The sequence below is a fragment of the Phodopus roborovskii genome, unplaced genomic scaffold (assembly GCF_943737965.1).
Source record: "Phodopus roborovskii unplaced genomic scaffold, PHOROB, whole genome shotgun sequence".
NCBI classification, from domain to species: Eukaryota; Metazoa; Chordata; class Mammalia; order Rodentia; family Cricetidae; genus Phodopus; species Phodopus roborovskii.
In genome coordinates this window covers 7,906,945-7,932,500 of record NW_026126413.1, presented here as the reverse complement: position 1 = coordinate 7,932,500, position 25,556 = coordinate 7,906,945, and the positions used below count along the sequence as shown (strand labels likewise).

The 25,556-nt window shown below is 39.8% G+C and overlaps 1 protein-coding gene across 1 annotated transcript in view; it reads right to left on the bottom strand.

Annotated features, from left to right (window-relative positions):
* Tbca (tubulin folding cofactor A) overlaps positions 1 to 24,805 on the bottom strand; it is a 47,541-nt gene extending 22,736 nt beyond the window's left edge. Inside the window, exon 1 of the mRNA XM_051182989.1 lies at positions 24,693 to 24,805. Coding sequence (XP_051038946.1) covers positions 24,693 to 24,745 — 53 coding nt within the window. The 5' untranslated portion in view covers positions 24,746 to 24,805. The remainder of the gene's footprint in view (positions 1 to 24,692) is intronic.
* Positions 24,806 to 25,556: the final 751 nt, after the last annotated feature.

Genomic DNA, 25,556 nt, shown 5'->3' with positions numbered 1-25,556 from the left:
ACAGACTAACTTCATCATATACCTTATTGCAGCCACATGCACCATGTTTCGATGATGCTGTTGTCTTTTAAGTTACAGAAAGTATCCACCATAACAATAGTATAAAAAGTATGTAATGTGCTAAAAGCAATCATTATTTTTCAGGTAAATGTGATATCATCAGCTTAAGTCCACATTAAGGAATAAACTCCTTTTACCTGACATTTACAGGAAAACTATAAATCTAAAAGCTTTCGACTTGATGAGGAAGCATAAAAAAGTAAAGACTGGGAAAAAGATACTTAAGCTTTCACAAAGACAAAGACTTGAGACAGCCCAAATACATAAAAGTTGAACTAAGGCCAAGAGGAAATATAAATGCTAGCATTATGTCTCCATAGTAATGAAATAGTAAGGGAAACAAAGCAGAGAACATGTGGCCTAATGTAAGTACAAAATACAATAAAATCCAACATTTAAAAAGTTCGAAATAAAAAGGATAGCATAGTTATGCTAAGATTCTAGAGTTACATAGCAAGGGCTTTGAGCCTGAAAACTTTGAGAGTTCAGTTCCTCCTCAGAGACAGGTGTTCTACACATTTGGTTTGTTTGGTTGGTGTCCCCCTCCTCCCCCCGCCCCAGAACTGTAATCTATTAAAATAGATGGAAACAGATTATTTATTTTTATTGTACTAATGTTTTTCAAGGCTCTAAGCCAATCTATCTGTGAATGTAGGTAGTACATATCTTCCCCCAGATGGAACAAATAAAGAAAAGCACAACCCCCTGGGGCTAGAGATGGGTCAGCAGTTGAGAACACTCACTGCTCTTCCAGATGATGCAGGGTTAATTCCCAGCACCCACAAGGCAGCTCACAACCATGTGTAACTCCAGTTCTATGGGATCAAACACACTTCTGACCTCCACTGAAACCAGAGAGATGCAGTGATGCACAGACATTCATGTAGTCAAAACACCCATACATACAATAAAAACAGATAAACTTTACAAAATCTACAGAAGAGGCCCGAAGAGTTAAAAGTGGAACTTTAAATGTATACTACATTTACCCTAAAATTTAGTTTCTCATTTTAAATGTGTTTCCATGTTTTCTTTTGGGATGGAGTCTGTGTGGCCCTGCCTGACTTCAAACTCCTGAACTCAAGGCAGTCTCTTGCTTTAGCCTCAGGGGTAAATAGATCTACAATCACTTACAACATGCCTGACTTTATTCTGTCTTAAGCAAGGATAGAAAAGGGGGAACAAGGGCTATAAGCAGGCACCCTTGTAAAAGGAACAACAGTAAAAATGTGACTGGGCAAGGGAAAGAATTTACAGGAGGGTAGTGAGGGATCACTTAGCATGCACAGATCTCAACAATTTGATGCTCCCTACAGGGAAGTTACATTTTGAGTATTAAAAAACAAGATTATATTTTCTTTTTAAAAGAAAAGAAATGTAGTAAGAATTCACGTAGCAAAGGATGAATTTCCAGGAAGCTGATGACTTGTCAGTGTGTTCACTGCAAACATCAAGAGGTAACCTACTGAAAGACCTCATGGGAAAGTCCTTCCTTCCTTCCTTGGCCTCTTGGGCTTACAAGAATCAGGTCTTAAGGGAAAGTAGACCATAATTAATGAATATGATCTATAAGAAAATGAAAAGTTTGCCACACGCAAAGAGAAACCTCATACCTCACTGAGAAAGTATTTTACAATATGTCAGGTGGCTCTCCTGTGATTGAGAGACAGATTTGTGGGAAAACTACAGCTTTTCAGAAAGTTGGGTGGTAACTATGGAACCAGGGAAGTGGACTACCTCCTTCATAAGGGAGTTTTGCCTTTCCTGGAGCCACAGAGGTGACTCAGAAGCCCCCCTCTGTTCCTGTTGACTGCTTTATTATGCTTCGAGTCTACATTTATCTTTTGCAAGGAAAAAACAAAGGGACACTATCAAAAAGTAAACTTCAATAATTTCTGATGTATACAAGAGGGAAAGATGATCTTACAAATATAAAAGCATAGGTAAAAGCCCATCTCCTGAGCAATGTTCAAAATGCAATTTTACCTACTCTATGCCTACACCATCAATCAACCTTCCTTCAAGTTCACACTCTTTTTGTAAAAATTGCTATAGTCTTTAAAGAGTATAGAATTAGACTATTGAAATTTGAACCCTGGTTCTATTTTTAAATTGCTCAACCATTTAGTACCTCCATTTCCCCACTAAAGCAAAAATTATTTTCTACCATTTTGTAACTATAAAATGTTTACAACTATATTCTGTATACAGTTGGTGCTACTATTACTATTTTCATGGTACTTAGTTCTACTCTGTGTCTGAATTTCTTCTTTATCTCCCTTCCCATTTTATGTTGGAATGCTGAGCTCTAATTTATAAGCATTCTTTGTATATTCTAGTTCTTTATCACACAGACAGTACTTTTCCCAGTTTGCCATTTATCCTTCCACTTTGTTTTTTTAACCTTCATCATTTTTGCTGTTTAGAGAAATTTTATTTAATAATGTTTAAAGAATCTAATCTATCAATCTGATTTTTATGGCAGGTATTTATGTGGGTAACATAGGGCTTCTCATAATTTATACTATCTAATGGTACTATGAAGACAATTAACAACTTTGTTGTCATTTTATAGAAGAAACCTCTGTAAGTAGTAATTGCTAGATAGAATTTCCAAAGAATGTTACTGGCAATTAAGGACTTAATAGACTTCTTTCTCCTTACAGTTATCTCTAAGACAGGGTACTGTGTATGCCAGGCTATAAAGCTGAGGATGACTCTGAACTTCTGATCCTCCTGCCTCAACTTCCCAAGTGTTGGGGCTGCATGCATCACCACATATGTTTTATGTGTACTGGGGATTGTCAGGGCTTCATGAATACTAAGCAAGCACTCTACCAGCTGATTACTGCCCAGGCACCTTAAAGTACTTGTGAAGAAGAAAAGTGAAGCTGCCACCCAAGCAGGAAGTCTGGACACTACCCACAGCTCTATGACAGGAGTCTCTCCACTAGCGAATGATCACAAAGCTCCTAGTTTAGGCTCTCTTGATAAAAACATGCTCCGTAAGCAACTAGTATCCACTGCTTGTGAGATCATATATCTAGATTTTTCACAGCATGAAAAACTGGGCTGACATCCTGAACAGATACTTGAGGATCACAAGGTAAACAAACAGTAGGTTCGTAATATGCTGCTGCCAAATTCTTATTCAGACCCACAAATGTCAAACTAGGGGGAAAAAAAAACCACACACACATTAAACACCACAATCTGTTCTATTCTACCCACTCCTCTCAATCAAACCTCACCCCCCCCCCACACACACACCCCAGGTTTTTATCAAGGGTATGCCTATGTAGCCGAGGCTGGCCTGGAACTTGCTCTGGAAATCACATTCTGTTGCCTTGGCCTCCTGAGGGTGGAATTACAATTAGAAGTTCATGCCTTCTATTGCATTTACCTATCTGTGAATGCTGAATCTTCCTTGCTCTGTTTCAGTTCTCTGTTTTAATTACAATCTAAACTTATTATCCTTTGTGGATCTTCTTGAACTCTTGACCTGGTCATTAACATGACTTTGACAAAAACATTAATACCTATGCTCTAGCAAAGCATCACCCCTAATTTTTACATAATGCTACCATTGTTAACTTGGTATGACTCAGCTGCTGTTGTTTGCATTTACAACTTGAATTTAATTTTCTAGTACAGTATCAATCATTTTCATGAAAATTAGATATTTATTTTCTTAATATAAGTATTAGTTTTATTTATTAGTCATTCTGAGCAACTGTATTACAAGTCACATAGATGATGATGAGTATTAGAGATCTAGTGTTGTTCTTTGCTGTAGCTTCAGGCAATGAAACACAATCCACCAAACTCAACAAACCCACATGGAGTTTATTGGCAAAGAGAGCAGAGCAAACGCAGAGAGATGGAGAGCAGAAATGGAAAAAAACAAGAGAGAACAGGCAGGAGATGCTTGCTTATACAGGGAATGGGAGGATTCAGAACGAGTCTCAGCAGTTGGGGCTGTTGAAACTGAAGTCATGGAGCTGCCACTGGCCCAGCTCTTCTCAGCCCCAGTTCCACACGGTTTCTGCATGCAGAGCTCTTATGTAGTCACCTAACACATGCTCAACACAGCCATGCTGGTTTCTGCATGCAGAGCCCTTATGCAGCCATGCGACCTTTGACAGCTGTCAGTCAGGAGCAATAATCTGTCAAAGATGGATCCTGGGGCAAGGGAAGGTAGCCCAGAGAAGAGGGATCTGGGGTAGGGAGAGAGCCTGAGGATTAGAGAGGCCCTGTGATCAGGAAAGGTACTCAGGAATGGGCTGGCACAGAGTGACAGGAAGGTGCTGAGGAAAAATCACTGGGGCAGGAGGAGAGGAAATAGGAAGGAAGCAGGAACAGAGCCAGACTGCCCAGGACCTGGGGAGAGGGAGAAGCCAGAATATCAACAGCAGGTGTCGCATCATAGTCCACACCTCTAAGTCTACCTCAGAAGGCTGAGGGAGCAGGATTCAAAGTTTCTATCTGGGTTAGATGATCAACAGAGCAAGTTCCAGGCCAGTCTAAGCTACACAGGGAGATCCCACCTTGGATATAATAAACTTTTAAAATACATGATAGAATTAGAACCAGACAAAAACTTTTATGTCCTCTTACATAATCCATATCCATACCTGCGTATCATACCTGCATTCACTCTTTCCTCATCCCTTAATATTTAGCCTTTCTTGGTCTTTTCATATTCTATACCCACATATACCCCATGGTTACATACATAAACTCTGTGTGTGTGTGTGTGTGTGTAATGCTGAACTCCCTATGAGAGAACATTTCTTTCTGAGGTTTTATGGCCTCTATTAATATAACAAATTTTAAGTCCATCCATTTTCTTGCAAATTTTTTGGAATGTCATTTTCCTTTAAAGCTGAATAGGATAATACTTTGGTTTTGGTGGTAGATGAGTTCATAAAATATATTTGATAACGAACATGCAAATTATCATATGAAGCTCCACAGTTTCCTTTCTAAATCTCTAACTGTATATAGTCTACTGCATTGTATAAACTTTGGGTTTGGTTAGTTTTTGTGTGTGATGTTTTTATTGATTAGTAAGTTTTTTTTTAATGATAAAGTATAAAAAAATTAAGTTTAAAGGTGAACCATTTTCCTGTTGTTGTAGGCACTCCTGTTGTAGGCTTGTGTGGAAAATAGGGGAAAGGTAATATATATGGCCCAGTGGTCCCCTACATGTCTGGACCACAGACACTATAGGTGTCAGACTTCAGGCACAAAGCTTTGCCTTGAAAAAAGCAAGCTAAAACATCAGCAGCCTAGCAAGTGAATTTGGCAAAAGTACGTTTCTTTGCATTTCCTAAGTATTAGCAATTAAGATGCTTTATGTGATAGGAATTTTAGGGAAAAGCACGATACTCACTAAGCCAGGTTATCTGTGAAGGCATTTATGGATGCACCTACTCAGGTCAGATGTAAGTGGAGCCAAGGGAGAGAGTGAGAGCCAGAGGTTCAGCTTCCGACCCTTGAAAGCATCTCAGCTGACCTGGGGAAGCTGCTGCATTTCTGCAGGTCTTGGCTTCATTATTTATAAAGAGGGTTGAACTAGATGATACCTATCATATGCTACAGTTCAAAAAGTGAAAGGGGGAGAAACGAAATTCAGTTTATTAACAAAGGAAATTAAATTATCAGCAGACTAATAATTTTTCATTTATTTACAAAGCTGACAAAATATTCTAAAACTGGTTTAAAAATGCTTATGAGTAGGATTGCTCAGGTCAATAAATCTGCTCTTGAAGTTTAACTATCAATTTCTCTTCTCTTTAATGATGTATCTTTCCTCTTTAGGTCTCAAAAGTTGCTGTAAAATCTCGCATTTCTTTGTAAAACATGATATAATTCATCCCAGTCTGGTGTTTCATCAACTTAACAGTTCTAATTGCCTTATTATCTGCTCTGGTGCAGTAGTAAAGCCCCTCAACATTTCATTTACCTTACAACAAGGAAACCCCATATATCTCAGCCTAAAGGAGATTATCTCCACCTTGTAGATGAGCAGAGGCATGAAGACTTAAAGCTCTCTGGAAAGCCAATACAATCTATCACTATTTAACTGTTTGTCAATGTTTATGCCTATCTCAACTCACATTTAATGGAGCTTTTTATTGTTATTTTCCACTATAAAATTCTAATGGCAGCTAAATGTCACTAATTCTCTTCTAAGTTTAACATGTACATTGCAATGTTACTTGGGAGACAAACTGATTTGGTAGAAGACATAAGGGCTTTAGAGTCATAAGACTAATTTGCATGTGTTCAAATCCTTGATGTGACTTCTGCCATCTATGTGGCTTCAAGTACATTACTTACCTCTCTAAACCTAGCTCCCACATAAAACAGAAAGGCCATTGTACAACATGCGAGTGAATATAATTTTAGGTATATTTACTGAACCAATGCTGCACATACAATAAATATTCAGTATCTTTTAGTAATATCCTCCTCTACTCATTAGCTCTCACTTCACTGGCTTCTGTATTAAACTGGACAGCAGACTGTTCACTCCAGTTACCAGTCTCTGGTAATACCTTGTGAGATCTACTTGCTGAGCTGCCAATACAACTGGGTTTTTGTTTGTTTGCTTGGTTGGTTGGTTGATTTTAGAGGTTTTATTCTGTTGTTGTTTAGTCTTTTTGAGACAGAAATTCACTACATAGCCTTTTCAGGTAGGCTTCATACTCATTATGTAGTCTGGAGTGGCCTTAAATTCACAGCAATCCTCTTGCCTCCGACTTCCTTTGTTTGATAGGAAGAAAACAAAATAGTTTCTGAAATACCTGACAGTACCATGTGTAAAAAAAAAATTTGTACCAAGTATTGTTTCATTTTATAAATGTGTCTGTATTGGTGCTCTTTTGTTGTGATACAAAACAAAACCTATTTCTTTTTATATATAATACAGCATCTCTGTGTGTTATTTAGGGCTGGCGCAGCTCTGGATCCAGGCCAGCAAGAAAACCTACTCGTAACATTTCTTACTCTGGTTTGGATAAAAATAGTTTGAAATGTGTTCTCTCCAGAAGAAACACATATCTTTGATTCTTCCTGCCAATCCTCACTACTATTGAGCCTTTAAAATTCAGTGTTTGAGATTCCAGATGCACCCTAGCATTATTCCTCCACATAAACAGTTAATAGAAACTGGAGGCTAACTGTGCTTTATGTGATCACTTCTCATTTTCTTTCCTTCATTTGAACCATAGTAGCAAGTACAATACTCCTTGAGGGAGGAGGGAACTCACAGGAAAAACAAAACAAAACAAAAAGCAAACATTAAAGGATTTCACAACTAAAAACCTAGTCACCTAAACAAGACAAAAATCTACAAAGTATTCCACAAGCTACAATTGTTTCAGTAGTTAGGACGAATATGTTGCTTTTCTAAAACACATATTAATATGGAGGTTGGGTTAGGGCTAGTAGGAAAAGCTTTTTCCCAAAATCACATGTCTGTGAAAATTAAAATGAGCTGAGAAGATGGTATTCAAGATACCAAAATGGTGAGTCTGATATAGCTATATATAATTTCTCTCCTCCTTCTCTGAGTAGAGTTTCGCTATAAGGCCCTTAAACACACAACACTCCTGGAAATGTAATGTTGTAATCTTTTTTTTTTTCCTACAAGCAACGACCTCATCACAACCAGCTTCATACATCAGAGTACAAACGGTATATCCAGGAAACCATGTCACTCAAGAGTGCTCTCCTTCTGGCTCTACCACTTTCAGCCTTTAAGCAAATTAAACTAAATTTCTTCACTACAATTATTTTATGTAAGTAATCACACTGGATGAAGGCCCAACAGATATCAACACTGTTGTACCAATACCTGTTTATGCTGTCAAAAAAAAAAAAAAAAAAAAAAAAAAAAAGCAGGAGATGGTAAGAAGAATTTAGATGAAGAAAATACTGGTACTCAATAATTTATAAAAGTGATAAAGGACTAACTTTTCTTAGTCGTTCTCATCACCTGATTTCGAATTATTATGTTATAGATTACTTATTTGTAATTCAAAGCAATGCTACATATTTGAATACTAGTTTTGCTACTGAAGTTAATTCTGGGTCACAATTAGTTTAATTATAAAGCATTGTACTATGGTTAACAATCACTAATTTCACAGTTGTAGCCATAAAATAGGGAAGATTTATTTTCACAGTAAATACAAACCTGTGCTAGAACAGGACATATCATTATGTGTTAAAGAGCCTGGATGAATCACTATCAAGTGAGAAATGATGCTGGTGTAGGGGGAAGGGGTCACCGCTGGCAAATCCGGAACAAGAAAGATCTGGTAAACAACAGCCAACATTCAGCACACAAGTAGATGGTCACTAGACAGCTGCTAGGGTAACTCCAGGGAAGCAACCCCCAGGCTCAGGGAGTGCATCACAATCTAGACAGACAGTGGTATTAGCAGCCAGCAGGGAGGCACTAGATCTCATCTCACTTCTTTTCCCACCCAAACTGTTCAAAACTGTTCTCTTGGAAAATATTTTTCCCTTGGGAAGACAGACAGATTTTTCAAGGGCTGTGGTAGATGCTTAACTCTGTAAGAAAGATGAGCTTCTATATACTTGCTGCTGAGGAAAGGAATAACTGTAGATGTCTTCAAATGTACTGATTGCCTCTGCTCCTTCGGTGGCACACTTCACGCAAAGAGCCAAGCATTTTTACTCATTTGGTTCCCAACAGGGCATTTCAGCCTTTAGGCACACTTCAAACTTGCTACATATCTTAGGGTTTCTATTGCTGTGAAGAAATACCATGGCCATGATAACTGGTAAAGGAAAACATTTAATTGGGACTGGCTTACAGTTCAGAGCTTTAGTCCACTGTCATCATGGTGGGAAGCACCGTGGCATGTGGGCTGGGGAAGTAGCTGGGAGTTCTACATCCAGATCTAAAGGCAGTAGGAAGAGACTGCTACACTGGGTCTGGTTTGAGCATCCAAGACTCAAAGCTCACCCCCAATGGCCATACTTCCTCCAACAAACAATGCCACACCTACTGCAACAAGGCCACACCTCCTAACAGAGACATAACCTGAGTATATGGAGCCATTATCATTCAAACTACCACACCACTCAAGACATGTTTTACTGAGCTGGGTGTGGCAGCCCATCCCTCTAATCTCAGCAAACAAGAAACTCAGGAGGGTAACTCAGATTCCAGGGTCAGCCTGGGCTACACAGTGAGTTTCCAAATTATCCCTAGCTACAAATGGTATCACAAAATTATTTAAAAACAAACAAAAATGTACTTTACCATTTCAATTATTGTGGAATTCATAAAACTGTAGACAAGCAGGCCATTAAACTAAAAATCTGATTATTAAACATAGAAAAATTTATCTTAACATTATAGAATGTACTGATTCTGAAATAAAGAATAATCATTAAATCCTATACATTTGTTTCTAATCAAAAGACAAAAGCTAACCAAAATTTTAAACAAATTCAAGCTCCACACTAACTCCAGTGCTAATCATTACCTTAATTAGATCAAATGCTAGGACCATATGTAACTCACCTGGAAGAGTGCTTGCCAAAGTTCTCATGAAACCCTAGGCTTGAACTAATCTACCAGTGCATAAACAGGCATGTGGCACAGGCCTAGAATCTCAGCTCTTGTGAGGCAGGAGAACCAAAGTTCAAGGTCATTCTTCACTAATAATCTAGTTCTAGACCAGCCTAGACTACTTGCCTCAAAAAATAAAATGTCAAATTATGACTAGGCCTAATTCTGTCTTTCAGTTGTTAACTTGGTCACAATAACAAACTGTACAAGGCAGTCTCTATTAACACTTTCTTCATTTTTAAGTTTGGCTAAGTTTTTTTTTTTTCTTTCTTTTCTGTGTATACTGATTTCAAACATGTGCAAGAAATAACAGAAAAGTATTTTGTACACACAGCTTTCATTTCTTGTACAATTGCTACTTTAAAAAATGTACCACTTGGTCATAGACTCAGATTAGGTGCTCTCATGTTTACTAAAAAATATAGAAACAGAGCCTCTCACCCTGGAAGCAGGGGTCAGGAAGCTGGAACTGATTGATGGAGGATAGAGAGTGAAGGTGATGGGGCCCACTGCTTCTAGAAGGCTGATGTGGACACATTCATGTAGGCTAGAATATGAAATCAAGACTAACCATGCTGACTCAGCAGGAGAGAAAAATCCAATTATAAACTTAAGGAATCACCAGCAATGAAGTGCCAATATCAAGCTTTGCACACACAATTTAAACCAGTTTCTGTAGGGCAAAAAGGGGAAGAACCACATTTGTGAAACTCTGAGCAAGACAATGGCCATGCTGTGAGAACTACAGAAGCTAACAGACTTGGAGCCAACTCTACTTGCTGAAAAACAGAAAATCTCACAGGCCAAACTGAAAAAGAAATGGAATTTTAAAGGGGAACTCTCATGAAGAAAGATAGTTACAAAGTAACTCCACAAGAGGTCTTCTAAATGCTTGATACCTGGAGGGGCGTGCTGGCAAGGGAAGTGGAGATTGTCCTTGAGACAGGTCTGTGGTGCTTTCCACATGAGCAACATGTAAGGGCAGATATCATATGAATAAAAGGCAGTCAAAAGGATGGAATGAGAATAAAGAGATTTACATACTTAAAAAATTATCAAAGCCCCCAGATGTCTAAATGTATTCAAATCATACATATATCACATTACTACATAATCCAGCCAACATATTTATCATTTACTTATATAGTCAGCTTCTTCAAGACATGGTTGTTTTTAAATTAAGCTAATTCTTTGTTTTAAACTTTTTAAAATTAATGTACTTGGCATGTGCATGAATGTAAGCTAGAGCACACGTGTGAAGGCAAGAGGATAATTTATGAGAATCTCTTCTCCTTCCACCTCCATGTGGGCTCCAGGGATGGAACTTAGGTGTTAGGCTTCACAATTCCCTTATCTGCTGAGGCATCTTGCTGGCCCTAGTTCTCTATTAGCATTATATGTGGAATATTATGAAAACATAAAACCCCTACTTTAAAATGCTATAAAAATAATGCACACAAAAAAATTCAAGATAGTATCCTAACTCACAGAGAATTGGTATTAAAGGTCACTTACAGTATTTTGAAAGAAAATTACATTTTAAGACTCTCCTCATATACATATATATGTTCATAGGCTACATTTTCCAATTATTTGACTCATTTCTGGGAAAAATCAATTACTTAAAATTTTATATAGATCTGAACAATACTGAAAAAATAAACTATGGCCTTACTATAGGAATTGTTTAAAAAAGCAAATCTAAGAACTATTACTTTCACTACATGCATCATTCTCTCTACCAGAGAAAAACAAACCTGCCCTTATTCCTCATGTAACTTCTATACAAAATTTATAGCAATCAAAATGCATACAAAGTAAAACTAATTCCAAGAACCTTAAGAGCACATGGATTCTAAACTCAAGCAGGTAGCAACAGTCTTCCAAGTATTCTGGAAGACATACAAGGCGGCTCTCATAGTTCACTCATGTGCCCACCAAAGGCTTAGGAAATGAACATGAAAGTGCTAGTCATTCTCTAAAAGGCTAATGCCTATTAACAGCTTAAAACAGGGCACAGTAGGGGGTTAATGTGTTGTTGTCTGAATCAGTCTCATCAGTTTAAGTACCTATTAGTCCTTATTAGCAATGTGCTAGCAAGGTGCTATTGGTCTTTTAAAGTTCTATCTGCTGCTTCTTATTCTATACTTTGACAATCATGTTTGAAACATAAACTCATGAAGTTTAGGTGTGTATATTTGTTAAATCTTAGATTCCTGCATTTTACAGTGTACTTCAAAGTGCCCTTTACTTTCAGCGTTATATTCAGAAGTAAGGTAATTTAAGTTATTCAGGTATCTGATTGTCTTAACTAGTTTTTATGATTTTTGCTGTTACATTTTTTTGAGATGAGTTCTCACTGTTTCCCAGGCTGCCCTTGAACTCATAGGCTCATGTGGGTTTTTTTGGCTTTGTATTACAGAAATTGGGATTATAGGCCACCACTATGCCTGGCTTAGTACTCCCCAAAATTTCCTCAGAGGGAAAGAAATAAAATGAATTTTCTAGCAAATAAAGCAACACACACTCAAATTCTTGCCAAGTGTGACCACTATTGTCTAATGGCTTGTTTTCAAATATAACAAATGGTTAATCTTTGGATATCATAATTCATTGTCTAAAAATTGGAAGTTCACAGCTAGGAATATAGTTCATAATTACTGATTGTCTGGCATGCAAAAAATCCCTGCATTTGGTCTCCACCACCACAAAGCCACAAAATGATAAAACAGAAAAATAACTTACAGCATAAGCCTGCTGAACTCATAAGCTTACAGTGTTAGCAGCAGTTTCCCTGCCAGCCTGGTCCCAGATTAGCTGAATAATCCTTAGTGGCAAGTGCACTATGGAGAAAGATGGCAGGGACAGGTGAGAGAGAGGTTCAGTGAGATGGTATGTAACAGTCTGGGGCTTAAGCAGCTGCAGACTCAACCCTGGAACCTGCTGCCTGGCCGCAGGATCCCCCTGGCTCTGGGCAACTGCAAAGGCAGTAGATGAATAAAGTTTCACTGTCTGGGTTGGTTCTCCTCGAAGGCCCTCGATGTCACTGGAGCCCAAGTTAATGTCGGTGTTCCAAGATGCTTGCTGACCCAGGCCTTGATGAAACCTGAGACCCATGCAGATTTATGCAGTCTGTGCCTCTGCCTGAAACCTTGGTGTTGATGTCCTCAAGTTTTGCTGCCTCCAGCGCCATGCTGATGTGACATATGTCTAAGCTCTTAGCCATGCAGCTGATAAGGGTCATAAGTGAAGTCATCAGTCCTGACACAGCCAACAGCTCTGTTGATGACTATAACCCATGTTATCACTGAAACTCAAGCGGGTGCACATGGTCTGGGCTGCAACCTGAAGCCTGTGTGCAGGAGAGCTGGCCCTGCCCATTGTACATTGGCTAGGGGGCAGCTGGCTCCAGCCACCACACCACTCTCCTCAGTTGATGACTTCTGGCGGAGATGCAGGTAGAGATAGGGGATTGGCCACTAGGAATCGGATCATGCTCTAGTAAACATATGGACAACACAAAATGAGCTTTTTCCCCCCTGTTGGGGGGGGGGAGAGGTCAGGAGGAGGTGGGGGTGAACATGGGAACACTGGAAAGTGGGAATGATCTGGATGCATTACGTAAGAATCCCAAATAATCAACAAAAAATTTAAATAATAATGATGGTAATGATGACAAAAAGCCCCCAAAGATGCCCTTCTTACCAAGTAAAAAATAACCAAACTTCACATATATTTTAGTATTATACAAATAGTAGTTATAGCCAACAAAAGAAGGTAATAACATAAGCATAAGACTAAAAATTGCTATTTCAAGTGGGAGAGTAGCACAAAATCAGTTTTTATTTCTGTTCTCATGCTAAGTGGGAGGTTTGTGTTATTAACATTGTTAAATATAGCTCAAATTAACAAAAAATTCAAAACTTTCTACTTTTCATAATTCTCAAGAGTCACTGCTATTCATCCCAAATTAAAATTCTGTTTCAAGCCAGTGAGATGGCTCAGTGGGTGAGCAAACTTGCTGTCAAGGCTGATGACCTAAATTTCAGCCCTGGGACCCACAGGTTGGAAGGAGAGAACTGACCTTTGAAAGCTGTACCCTGACCTTCACCTATGCACTGTGGTATACACACACACACACACACACACACAGAGAGAGAGAGAGAGAGAGAGAGAGAGAGAGAGAGAGAGAGAGAGAGAGAGAGAGAGACTAAATGCTAAAAACAAAACAAAACAAACAAAAAACCCTAAAGTCTCTAATTTGAGTAACAAAGCATATTGGATGGGGGGGGTGGCTCACATCTTTAATCCCAGCACTTGGGAGACAGAGGCAGGAGGATCTCTGTGAGTTCCAAGCCAGCCTAGTCTACAGAGCAAGTTCCAGGATAGCCAGGGCTACAACGAGAAACCCTATCTCAAAAAAAAAAAAAAAAAAAAAAAAAAAGGAAAGCATACTGGCTGGCCTGACACTCACATTCTCACACTGTACCCAATTGTTCAACAGAACTGAAATACTTCATACTAGACACTATTCTAAAGATACTGCAAATATAACTGTCTTAAGCAATGGGAACTCAAAAAAGTGTACAATGCTTTTCTGTTGTAGAATATTAGTTAAAGATTATGCTGTGAAATATTTGTTTAATGATGCAAAGGTATGTTATATTCTCTTATAATACATTTTTTTAACTCTGTAAAGCTGTGTTACTTTGCCTAAAACACCTGACTGTTTCTCTCTCCTGCTAGAAATAGGTGGGGCTGACATGCAGAGAATAAATTGGAGTAGGAGGGATGGAGGGAGGGAGAGATGGAGAAAGGGAGACAGGAAGGGAGGAAGGGAGGGAGGAAAGAAGGGAGGGAGGGAGATGCGGGAGAAAAAGGATATTTACTGACAGAAGTTTCTGTCCCACCCAGTCCCCCAGCCATTTAGCCCCAAATAAACACACAGAGGCTTATATTAATTATAAACTGTTTGGCCACTGGCTCATGCTTCTTATTGGCTGGCTCTACTAATTATTAACCCACTTCTAATAATCTGTATATCTCCACATGGTCTTGGCTTACTGGAGAATGCCTAGGCATCCTATCTTCCCAGTAGCTACATGGTGTTTCCTTGACTCCATCTGTTACCTTTCTCTATCCGTGTTTGGATTTCCCACCTGGCTAAATCCTGCCTGTCCACTGGTCAAAACAGCTTTATTCATCAGCCAATAAGAGAAACATATATTTACAACATACAGAAGGACATCCCCCATCAGAGTATGTCAGGGGCCATCCACCCAGCCAGACATGGACTAAGAAGGAAAGAAAAGATACACAGAAATACAGAAAGGTAAAAGCCCTGAGGCAAAAGGTAGATGTGATAATTTAAGAGAAGCTGGCTAGAAATAAGCAGAGCTAAGGCCAGGCATTCATAAGGAAGTAAGAATAAGTCTCTATGTATTTATTTGGGAGCTGAATGGCAGGACCCCAAAGAGCAAAGAGTAAAAAGAAAATGAACTACAATCTTCAGTGTTTTTAGAGGGACACATGAAAAGAAGTTACACAGAACTTTTAAAATCTAAAATTCCTCAGCTCCTGCCCAAATTTCTATGGTAAAATCACGACGGTTGAGGTCTAGATAAGGATTGCTTACTGAGCTAGTACAATGTTTTCAAAATACATTAAAAAAAATGACTGAGGACCATACAGAGGTGTGGTTTATATAAATTGGTAGTAATGCTCAATCAAAATTAAAACAGAAAGCCTAAGAAATATTTTGGCACTCAGTTCTAAAATTAGGAAAAATTAAAATATATTTAATTCACTTGCCCCCCCCCCAAAAAAAAAGGACTGGGAAGATGACTCAGTAGATAACTGGAAGCACAAGCAGGAGAACCTGAGTTCCCATGTCCAATATCCACACAGCCTGCACACCTGTAACCCCACTGTTGGGTGAGGGGAGGGGAGGGGAGGGGAAGAAGAGGGGGGGAAGCAAACATCACTGGGACCAACTGGCTGGCCAACTTGACCAAAGGACAGTGAGCTATGGGTTCAGTAAAATCCTCTTTCAAGGGAATAAAACAGAATGATAAAGCAGGACGTCCAACATTCTGCAAACACACATGCACACAAAGGCATACACTACATACACATTCATTACACACAAAAGTAAATGTGCTATTATGTTAAAATATCCAATTTTATAAAAAGTAATTCTATTTTCAAAATGAATAGTGAAAATGGTAGCACTTTGCATTTTTGCAGATCTTTGTCTAAATTCACAGAAGCAGCTGTATTCTTATATCTGCATTCAATCTGTTGTAGTGTCGCATAGCTCCTGGAAAACCAATGGAAAACTGAGCAAATGCCCATGAAAAAGGTGGCTGCGGGGATAGCTCCATCAGTGAAGTGCTTGCTGTGAAAACCTGAGGACCAGAGTTCAATCCCCAGGATCCAAATGATCAAGCTGGATAGATGTCAGGGGCTCACTAGTCAACTAGCATAGACAAATTGTAGATAGAGCCTAGATCCCAATCTCAAAAAACTAAGGTGGATGGTGTCTGAGGAAGAAAAATGGGCATGCCCTCTCCTCCCACACCAACACAAAGCATTTGAAAAGAGTAAAACATGTTCCAGAATTTCTACACAAATAACTTCTGCTTTACAGAAGAAACCCTGAAAGAAGCTTAGAGACTCAAAGGAATCCACTGAACACACTAAAAATCGCTGGCTTGGTGACAGGCACAGTAAGGAATGGAATGCTGTTTCTGCAAACCGCAATTCTTTGTAACACAGAGAAGTCTTTCTCTCACTGCCAACTCTTCAGTTCCAACCCTACTACTCTTATGCTTTAGAAACAGCAGTAACAATCTGTGGCAACGGGCACTAAGTCATAGTGACAGGCATGGATAGCTCTGTTGTGTGCTACTGCACAGCAGACTGACTACAGATGGCAATACATCTCAAAACGCTCGTAGAAAGGATGAAGAACCCACATTTAAACTTTATGAAATATATGCAGGTATTGAAACAATACCTGGTACACAATTAATATGGACAATTTTCAGTTATCACTTAAAAAGTGATATAAAAGTAAGTAACAAAGTGTAATAGTATTCACTTTATGAGATTTTGAATGTTCCCCTAACAAATGTTTGAGGTGATAGATATACCAATTAATATAAGCTACTTACTATAAATGCATTGAAACATTAAACTATACTCCATAATAGGTATGTACATTATTAGACAAAAATAAAGATTAAAAAAATAATTGTGCTTGCTAGCATACATATGTGACTGCATGTGCGGGTGCATGTATATGTAGGTCAAATGTTGATGTTGGGTTATCTATCTTCTCTACAGCTCTCAACCATATCTTTATTTATTTATTTATTTATTTATTTACTTACTTATTTGAATTTTCAAGACAGGATTTCCTTATGTAGCCCTGGCTGTCCTGGAACTCACTCTGTACATCAGGTTGGCCTGGAATTCACAGAGGTCCTCCTGCTTCTGTCTCCTGGGTGCTGGGATTAAAGGTGTGCCCCATCACTGCTGTTCTTCACCCGTTATTTCTGAGACAGCACCTCGAAGTGAATCTGTGGTTCCCTGTTTTCAGCTACTCTGGCTAGCCAGCAAGCCTCAGGGATTCTCCTGTCTCCACCTCCCCAGCACTGGGTTACAAGCACATATAGCAGTGCCTGCTTTTTGCACTGATGCTGGGATCTAACTCGGGTCCTTGTGCTTGCAGAGAAGGGAGCTTATCAACAGAAACATCCCCCTAACCTATAACTTTTTTAAACCCAGAAGAGTGGTACTATTTATAAGGGTAACTTAGTAACACACAGGCAAACAAAAATACAAACACAGAGACACAAACCTCATTCCACTAGTTAAGAGACCGTAGGGACAGTGTTCTAACTGATTCCATACAGACTACAAAACCTTTCTTCTAAAAATATAAATTTGTCTATCGTAGATTAACATTTATAACACTGAAACAATGCTTAAGGTTGGTAGTTTTTAAGTAAATCCTTGATGTTTTATATCATGTCATCCTGAAGAACGAACATTTAAGGGTGGCTGTTTGTTACAGCCCACGGTTTTCTCTTACCTCTCCATTTCTAAGTCTCCTATTTTCAAGTTACAAAGTAAATAGTTCCAGATTGCTAAGCCTGACAAGAATCCTGTCAATGAACTTTTTCCTAGTTTCTAACAAAGCTGGCAAATAACACACCTACTTTATGAAAACCATTAGACACTATCTTTTTGACTCCTAAAAAGTTGAGAACTGCTCAACCTTAAAAAAAAAATCTTCATATATTTTAACATAATACAGAGTCCTTAGAATTTAACATTAGATATGAAAATTATACTACTATATTAAATTTAAGTGCACTTCAGTGGACTTAACGGGATTCAAAGGTTTTATAGAGTATAGTACAGTACAGCACAGTAATTTCAGAGACTATCTTTTTATTAAAAGTATAACAGTACTATTAAGAAACTGAGAGTATTTACTGTTACCCTAATGCTTATTTGTTTCATTATGCTTTATAAACAAATCTTTGTAATGGACCAGGTGAGGACATGAACTTATTTGCACATGAGCGCGCGCGCACGCACACACACACACACACACACACACACACACACACACACACACGAGAAAGAGAGAGATAGAGATCTCCACACATCAAGAGAACCATGAAATATTTTGGAGGGGCAAGAGTCTCAACAACCAAAGAATCCAGTTAGAAACAAAACATTGAAGAGGATCTACAAATACTGTAATCCAGCATAAAACTATAGGAACAGGGCAAGGTGATACAGCAAGTAAACACACTTGCCAAGGAAGCTTAGTGACCTGGGTTGGATTCCTGGAATCCCCCCCTAAAAGTGTAAAGAAAGAAATGTATCATAAAGTTGTCCTCACCCCTCCCAACATACATAAATACATGTGCATACACACAATAATAAATGAAAAAATTAAAGAAGTATAGGGATGTCTTCTAACACTTACAAATCACAATGTGTTTTGGAAATTAATGTTCCCTAAAACTCACTCAAATTGTATTGCCACTACAATAAACTTAAGTACAGAAAACAATACAATTGGCCTTGCCTCCGGTGTTAATAACAGGGATACGAGGTGTTTGTTCTATTAAAAAGAGAAGAGTTTTGCTGGGGTTTGGAACCAGAGTATCACCTCAACAACTAATGAGAAGAAAGCATCACACAGCCCCAGGAACTACTTAAACATGCAAGCCTCATACTCTTTCCTTCTCCAAGGCCAGTCAGACACTTCGCAAATAACTAAGAAACAAGATTTTATCACAATTTTTTAAAAAATCAATTTCTGAGTTTGTCCTGGGATCCACATCATTCATCCTTAAGTCTTCTACTCAGTATTTATATGTTCTCACAAAAACAATACTGCTACAATGGTTTCTTTAAGTCTTTCCACAATTCCTGCAGAGATAATGACCAATGGAAGTATTAAGAGTGGGACCTCCAGAAGGTCATAAGTTGATAAATGTTCTTCCCTTGTAAAACGATCATATTGAGAGGTTTCACATAGGGCTGGATCCTTCCTTGCCCTCTGATGGGAGATGTCATTCTGTAAATATGTTTCTCCATTGGTTAATGAATAAAGCACTGTTGGCCAATGGGAAAGCAAGATAGGCGGGACTAGGAGACTAGGAGAAGAGAGGAAGTAGTAGGGAGGAGATTCAAGATGTAGGACTGAGAGAGAAGAATGCAGGCTATCTCTCCAGTAACATAAGACCACGTGGAAATACTTAGATTAATAGAAATTGGTTAATATTTAAGACAGAGCTAGCCAGTAAGAAATGCTAGTAACAGGCCAACAGAATTATATCTAATACAGCGTCTCTGTGTATTAGGGGCTGGCGTGGTGGTGGTGGGCTCAGGCTGCTAGGCTCAGGCTGCCGAGAAAAACTGCTCATAACAGGCCTCTCGTCAAAGCACTCAAGGTACCACCTTGATATCAAAAGGAGATCCTGAACCTCTAAACCTGTGAAAAACATTTCTATTAATTGTAAATTGCCTAGTCTCATATTTTTTGTTACAGAGCACATACCAAGACAGCATTTGACATATACTGATCACTTGCTATGTATCAGGCATTTGAGCTAAGTGATTCAAACAGTTACCTTACTTAATTTTCTTAATAACAATATGAAAAGGATACTACTGTCAATTCCATTTTCAGCTAAGAAAAACGGGGCTTCCAAAGGCTAAGCAGCTGTCCTAGATGTGATATGTAGTGAGTGGAATCTGGGGTTCTGTCTGCTTAACTCCCATAAGCAGAAGTAACTAGAGAAATTATTATGCAGTAATAACACTGTTTCAGTGGCTTTCACTTACTGATTAGATCAAGTTCAAGAACATTACAGGGGAAGCATCATTCATCTGTTAGTAGCAAAGAACTTTCACTGGGTACTATTAGTTTTTAACACTGTATCAGATGCTTCAAATACAGTAAGAAATTCTGAGAACCTGCTAAATAAGTGTTCTGTGTGTGAATCAGCCACATCCATGACAAATTATCAGCACTATCAGTGCTCTCTAGGTAGTTAACAGCATCTAACAAGACACTATGAAGCTCTATAAATGTACTGTCAGAAATAACCAACTAGAACAAAAATGTCAAACATCTAAGATTCTATTTCCTAGAAATGTAGACTGCATCTATTGGCATAATTTTGAAACCTTACTACAGAATCTCACCACTTCCACCAAATAATAATATGTACAATGGGGGGAGAGAGAGGGAGAGAGAGAGAGAGAGAGAGAGAGAGAGAGAGAGAGAGAGAGAGAGAGAGAGCACCCTGTGCACATATACAAAAGATCCTTCACTTTCCAACCCAATTTGCAGAATATATTCTGTGTTGGGAAAATGGTGATCATGAACAGCCTTGGCTTTTCTCTTTCCAGCTTGAAGAGACATATGGTTGCAGGGTACGTGTCTCCTGCTTGCCAAGTAGCTGGCAGAAGTAGATGGCAAGCCAACCACCTGCATTCCACTTTTATACTGCCTCTGTCTATGACTTTGCTAAACTGATTACAAAACTTCCAAAGACACTAGATAAATTTTAAAGTAAGACAACAACCATTCTGGTTGACTTTAAACTCCAACCAAAGAGGTGTGGTACAAAGGAATATAAAGGGAAAACGAGGCTAGCAAAGCTAACAAGTCATTTACAATGCTGTTTATAACCTTTACCACACAACGCCCATCACACTTCCATCCACCATTACTTTAAATACAGGAATGTGCCTGAAGCCAAAGCTTAGGAAAGAAACCTTTCTGTCTACCTAACTATAAATACTTTTCATTTCTTATGTCACTATAATACATATTAAAACTAGGAAGGATTTTACTTAATTTTGTTTCCAGGTCCTGCTATGTAACATATTCTGTATATATGTATATAGACAACACATTCTTATACCATAAGTATATACAAACTTGGGAAGATGGCACCATTTGGGAATAGTGCTTTAGTTTAAAAAAAAAAAAAAAAAAAAAAAAAAAAATCAATGTACTGTCCCTGCAGGTTCCTGATGTAAAATTCTATAATCAAGGCTTGTAGATTTGTAATTATGGTGTGTCAGCTACATTTAAACAAGAGTGTTAAAAGATTGTTAAAGTTAAAGCAACACAATTGCAGTGTGAATTGTCCCAGTCTCATTCTAATCTCCTGGTGTCACTTTCATTTAATCAGAGGAAAACTATGGGGCAATGTCAGTGAGATTTCTAATACTTTAACACTCTTACTTCACACTGGATTTTAAGCTATTACCAATCTAAAATGGTTATAAAAAGATATACTAATAAAGTTTTTTTAATCAATTAGTTCACCCACCAGAGGGCTAGCTTATCAGGTTTAACTAAAAGTTGGCTTTAAAGTCAAAAGTCACCTTTTAAATTAAAGGTGGATTAAAATATTTTTTCTTGTATAATTTCTTAAGTCATTTATTTATTATATGTACATATGTGTGTATATATATATATATATATGTATGTATCCTTATTTTACATATCAATCCCAGCTCCCTTTCCCTCCTATAGCATTTCTTTTTATCATATGTCTAGCAACAAACATCTTATAAACACAAATCCTACTTGGAAAAGTAGACAAAAGTCACTTAACTAAAACACCACATCTTGACACACAGAGTCAAGAAAACAAATCCTAACTTCCCTCTACTTTAATAAAAATATTTCCAAGCAACTAATACAGGGGGGAAAAAAGGCTACCATAGCAAGGATTTGTATTTTTGTCACACCTTTTAAATTAAATAAGGCCTGATGTATACAGATTAACAGTATATAGGTATATCCTCAACAGCCTCCAAATAAATTACAGCATATACAAAATAGAGAAACAGAAGCTTGGTACACAGAAGACAACCAATCATGTAGTTTTGTGGGATGTTTGCAGTTTTAACAGAGAATGTTCCCCATCCTAGGAAACTACAGTTCAAGAAAATTAGGACAATTGATGCCACTTAAAGATTTAGACTAACTGTATAGTTATATTTATTTTTATATCAACTTCACATATTAAAGTCACCCAGGAAGAGGAACATTCAATTAAAGAATTATCTCCATCAGATTGACCTGTAGGCACTTACTTGACTAATGACTGACATGTGAACACCAAGCCCTGGGCAGTGCCACTCTGGAGAGGTGGTCCTGGGCTGTATAGGAAAGCAGACTGCACAAGCCCTGGGAAGCAAAGCTCTAGGCAGTGCTCCTCCACAGTCTCTGCTTCAGTTCCTGCCTCCAGAGTCTACCTGAGTTCCTGCCTTGGTGTCCCTCAGTGTCCCACTGTTATCTGGAAGTTAAAGATGAGATAAGCCCTGTCCTACTTAACTTGCTTTTGGTAGTGGTGTTTATCACAGCAAGAAAAAAAGTAACTAATACACAGATCAAATCTACCAACAATGCCCACTACTGTCCATGCATTACTTAGCTGAAATGCTTGGGACCAAATGTGTTTCAAATTTCAGGATTTTTCAGATTTGGGGATATCTGTATAAACTTTACCAGTTGAATATCCCATAACTGCAAAACCTGAACATCTTCAATGTCGAATCAGCACTCAGAAAGTTCTGCATTTCTAAACATTTTGAATTTCAGATTTTCCAGTTAGGGATGGTCAATCTGTACGGAGTCACATGTTAACAAAACTGATTGCTCAGAGAAATGTCATTTAATTACCTCTAGCTAGCGCACATGTCTATTTTTATAGCCTGAATTAATCCTAAAAAGAAAAAAAAATCTTTGTGACTGAGAGGACATACTTAATATTTAAGAACTCCTCTTCATCAGAGGCTCAGACCAGGCCAGCCTCACTGCTGTCCAACATTCTTCCTAAGTAGACTCTTTCCTGTTCCTAGTGACTTATTCTCTCCTCTGACTTGTTATCAACAGGTTACATTCCTCTGGGGTGAAGCTCTTACTACTTTCCACTTGTGTTGGTTTGAATGAGATGGTGTGGATTATTTGGCAAATTCCAAATCTCTACCCCAGCATCCCAGTTGTAATCAGAAACTTTGCTTCATTTGCTTGCTCTGCCACTAACTTGAAGTACTACTTTAGAAACATTTCAGGTTTTTTAAACTTCCTTAAACGTGTTCCTGACCGAGAAAAACGTTTACAATGTATCACAACGCCAGCCACTATTTACTTGCCACATACTGTTACCAAACAGCACAGTAGGCATTTCTTTCAATAACTGAACACCAGGGGAATTTAGACTCTATCTTACAAGTTCAGTAAAAGAGGCATAGTGCGACGTGATATGTTCTAGAATACATAAAAATCAATGGTAGAATCAAGATTTGGAGTCAAGTCAGGCCGTGGTGGTGCACACCACTGATCCCAACACTTGGAAGGCAGAGGAGGGGGGAATCTCTGTGAGTTCAAGGCCAGCCTGGTCTACAGAGAAAGTTCCAGGTGAGCCAAGGATACACAGAGAAACTGTCTCAAAAATACATAAATAAATAAATAAATAAATAAATAAATAAATAAATAAAATAGAAGTCAGCCACAATTCAGAGCCAGCTGTGCATTTCCCTACCACTCAGGCCATCTCCCAGCTGCCTTTGTAATAATAAATGTTTCCAAAGTCCTGTGCGAAGAACTAAAACTTGGGGGCAGACTCTCAAAAGTGACTTTCCTTTCCAGGTTGTCCTCCCTCTGATGGGAGTAGCAATAACCAGCGGAGAGAGAGATGGGCCAACAGGGGAAAGCTATTCATTCCCACTGCAGCAGAATGACCTGCTTCGCAAGGAGGCTGTGTATCTCTCTTCTTGGAATGCTTCACAGTCTGATCACCTTGGATCTGAACAAAATAGTCCTAATGAGCACTGAAGCACGTATAAACAGCCGGGAGTCCAGGCAAATCACAGGCCCGGCCTACTCGTGGGAAGCAGCATCCCACAGCTCTGGGGCGTGCTTCGGAGGAAAAGTTTGCAGAGATGCTCAAGTTCCCGCCCCGCCTCGCAAAGTCTGGGAGTCGGCCATGTCGGAGCCCGGGGTGCCACCGCCGTCTCTTCTGGGTGAGGCCCGTGCTCTCGGCGGCCCCTAACCCTGAGGGCTGTCGAGTCACCTGCGGCCAGGCCAGGGTGGACTCCGCCTCCCGACCGCCAAGTTGAGCGAGCGGCCGCCCGGCGCGCGCAGGCCGAGGCCCCGCAGCCGCAGGCCGCCCTCCTCCTCCCGGGCCGCGGAAGCCGGAGGCGCCTGGCCCCGAACACCGCACGGAGCACGGCCGGTCCGGCGCCTCGGTCGCCCCGGGCCCTGCAGGCTGGGCGGCCAGGCCAGCGCCGAGGGCGGCTCCCGGCCAGCGCCGGCCCGGACCTGTGCGGCCGGCCCCTCGCGTCCCGCCCGCCGAGGCCTGGGCGCCGCGCCCGCCTCGGGCCTACGCTCCGCCGGACGCCCCGAGCCGTGAGGAGAGAAGGGCAGGCAGAGGCCGCAGCGCCGCGGGCCGCTCCTTACCGCTTCACCACGCCTGTCTTGATCTTGATCTGCCTCACGCGAGGATCGGCCATGGTCCCCAGAGCGCCGCGGGAAGGAGGGGCGGGGCTGCGCGATGCGCCTGCGCAGAAGGGGCGGTGAGGGGGTAGGCGTGGTGTGGAGGATGGGCGCACGCGCACCCTGGAGCCCAGCCCCGCCCCGCCACGCCTCCCCAGCCTGAGCCTGCAGTCCCCGACTCTAAAGGCGGCTGCACCGGGTGCTAAAGGGCTGCCAGGTCTCCCACCATCTGCTTCTCCCTATCCTCCTTGTGCTTGGTTTGGGCACGAGGTACACTTTTTTACCCCCTAGTCTCCACAGCCTGAGTTAAACTTTCTGTTCCTGAGAAATTGGGCAGATGATCTACCTAATGGACAGGGTGACCCTAGAAACCATTGTCAAGGATTGTTTTGGTTTTCATTGTCTGTTGTGGAATGGAGAAAGCTACCTGTATTTTGATGAAATAAAATACCACCGTGCAGACAGTCAAAATAAATCTTCACCCTTTTCCTAACAAAATGTTTGTAGAACCAGTGGGTGGTGGCATGAGAGGTAAAGGCAGAAGGATCTCTATGAGTTCAAGGCCAGCCTGGTCTACAGAGCTAGTTCCAGGACAGCCAGCGCTAAAAAGAAAACCTGTCTTGGGGGGAAAAAATTAAAGAAAGAGAGAGAGAAGTTTGTAGGGTGTGACTTAGGTAAGTTGTCATGCCCTGCTTGAACTTGGAGAAAGAAGACTCTGGGGGTAAGGAAGTTCCTCCTAGCCTACATTTTAGCAAGTTTGTTCAAAGTCCAGCAAGACTCCCTGTCCTGAGACATACTAGCTCCCTAACCCTGTGACAGCAAACAGCT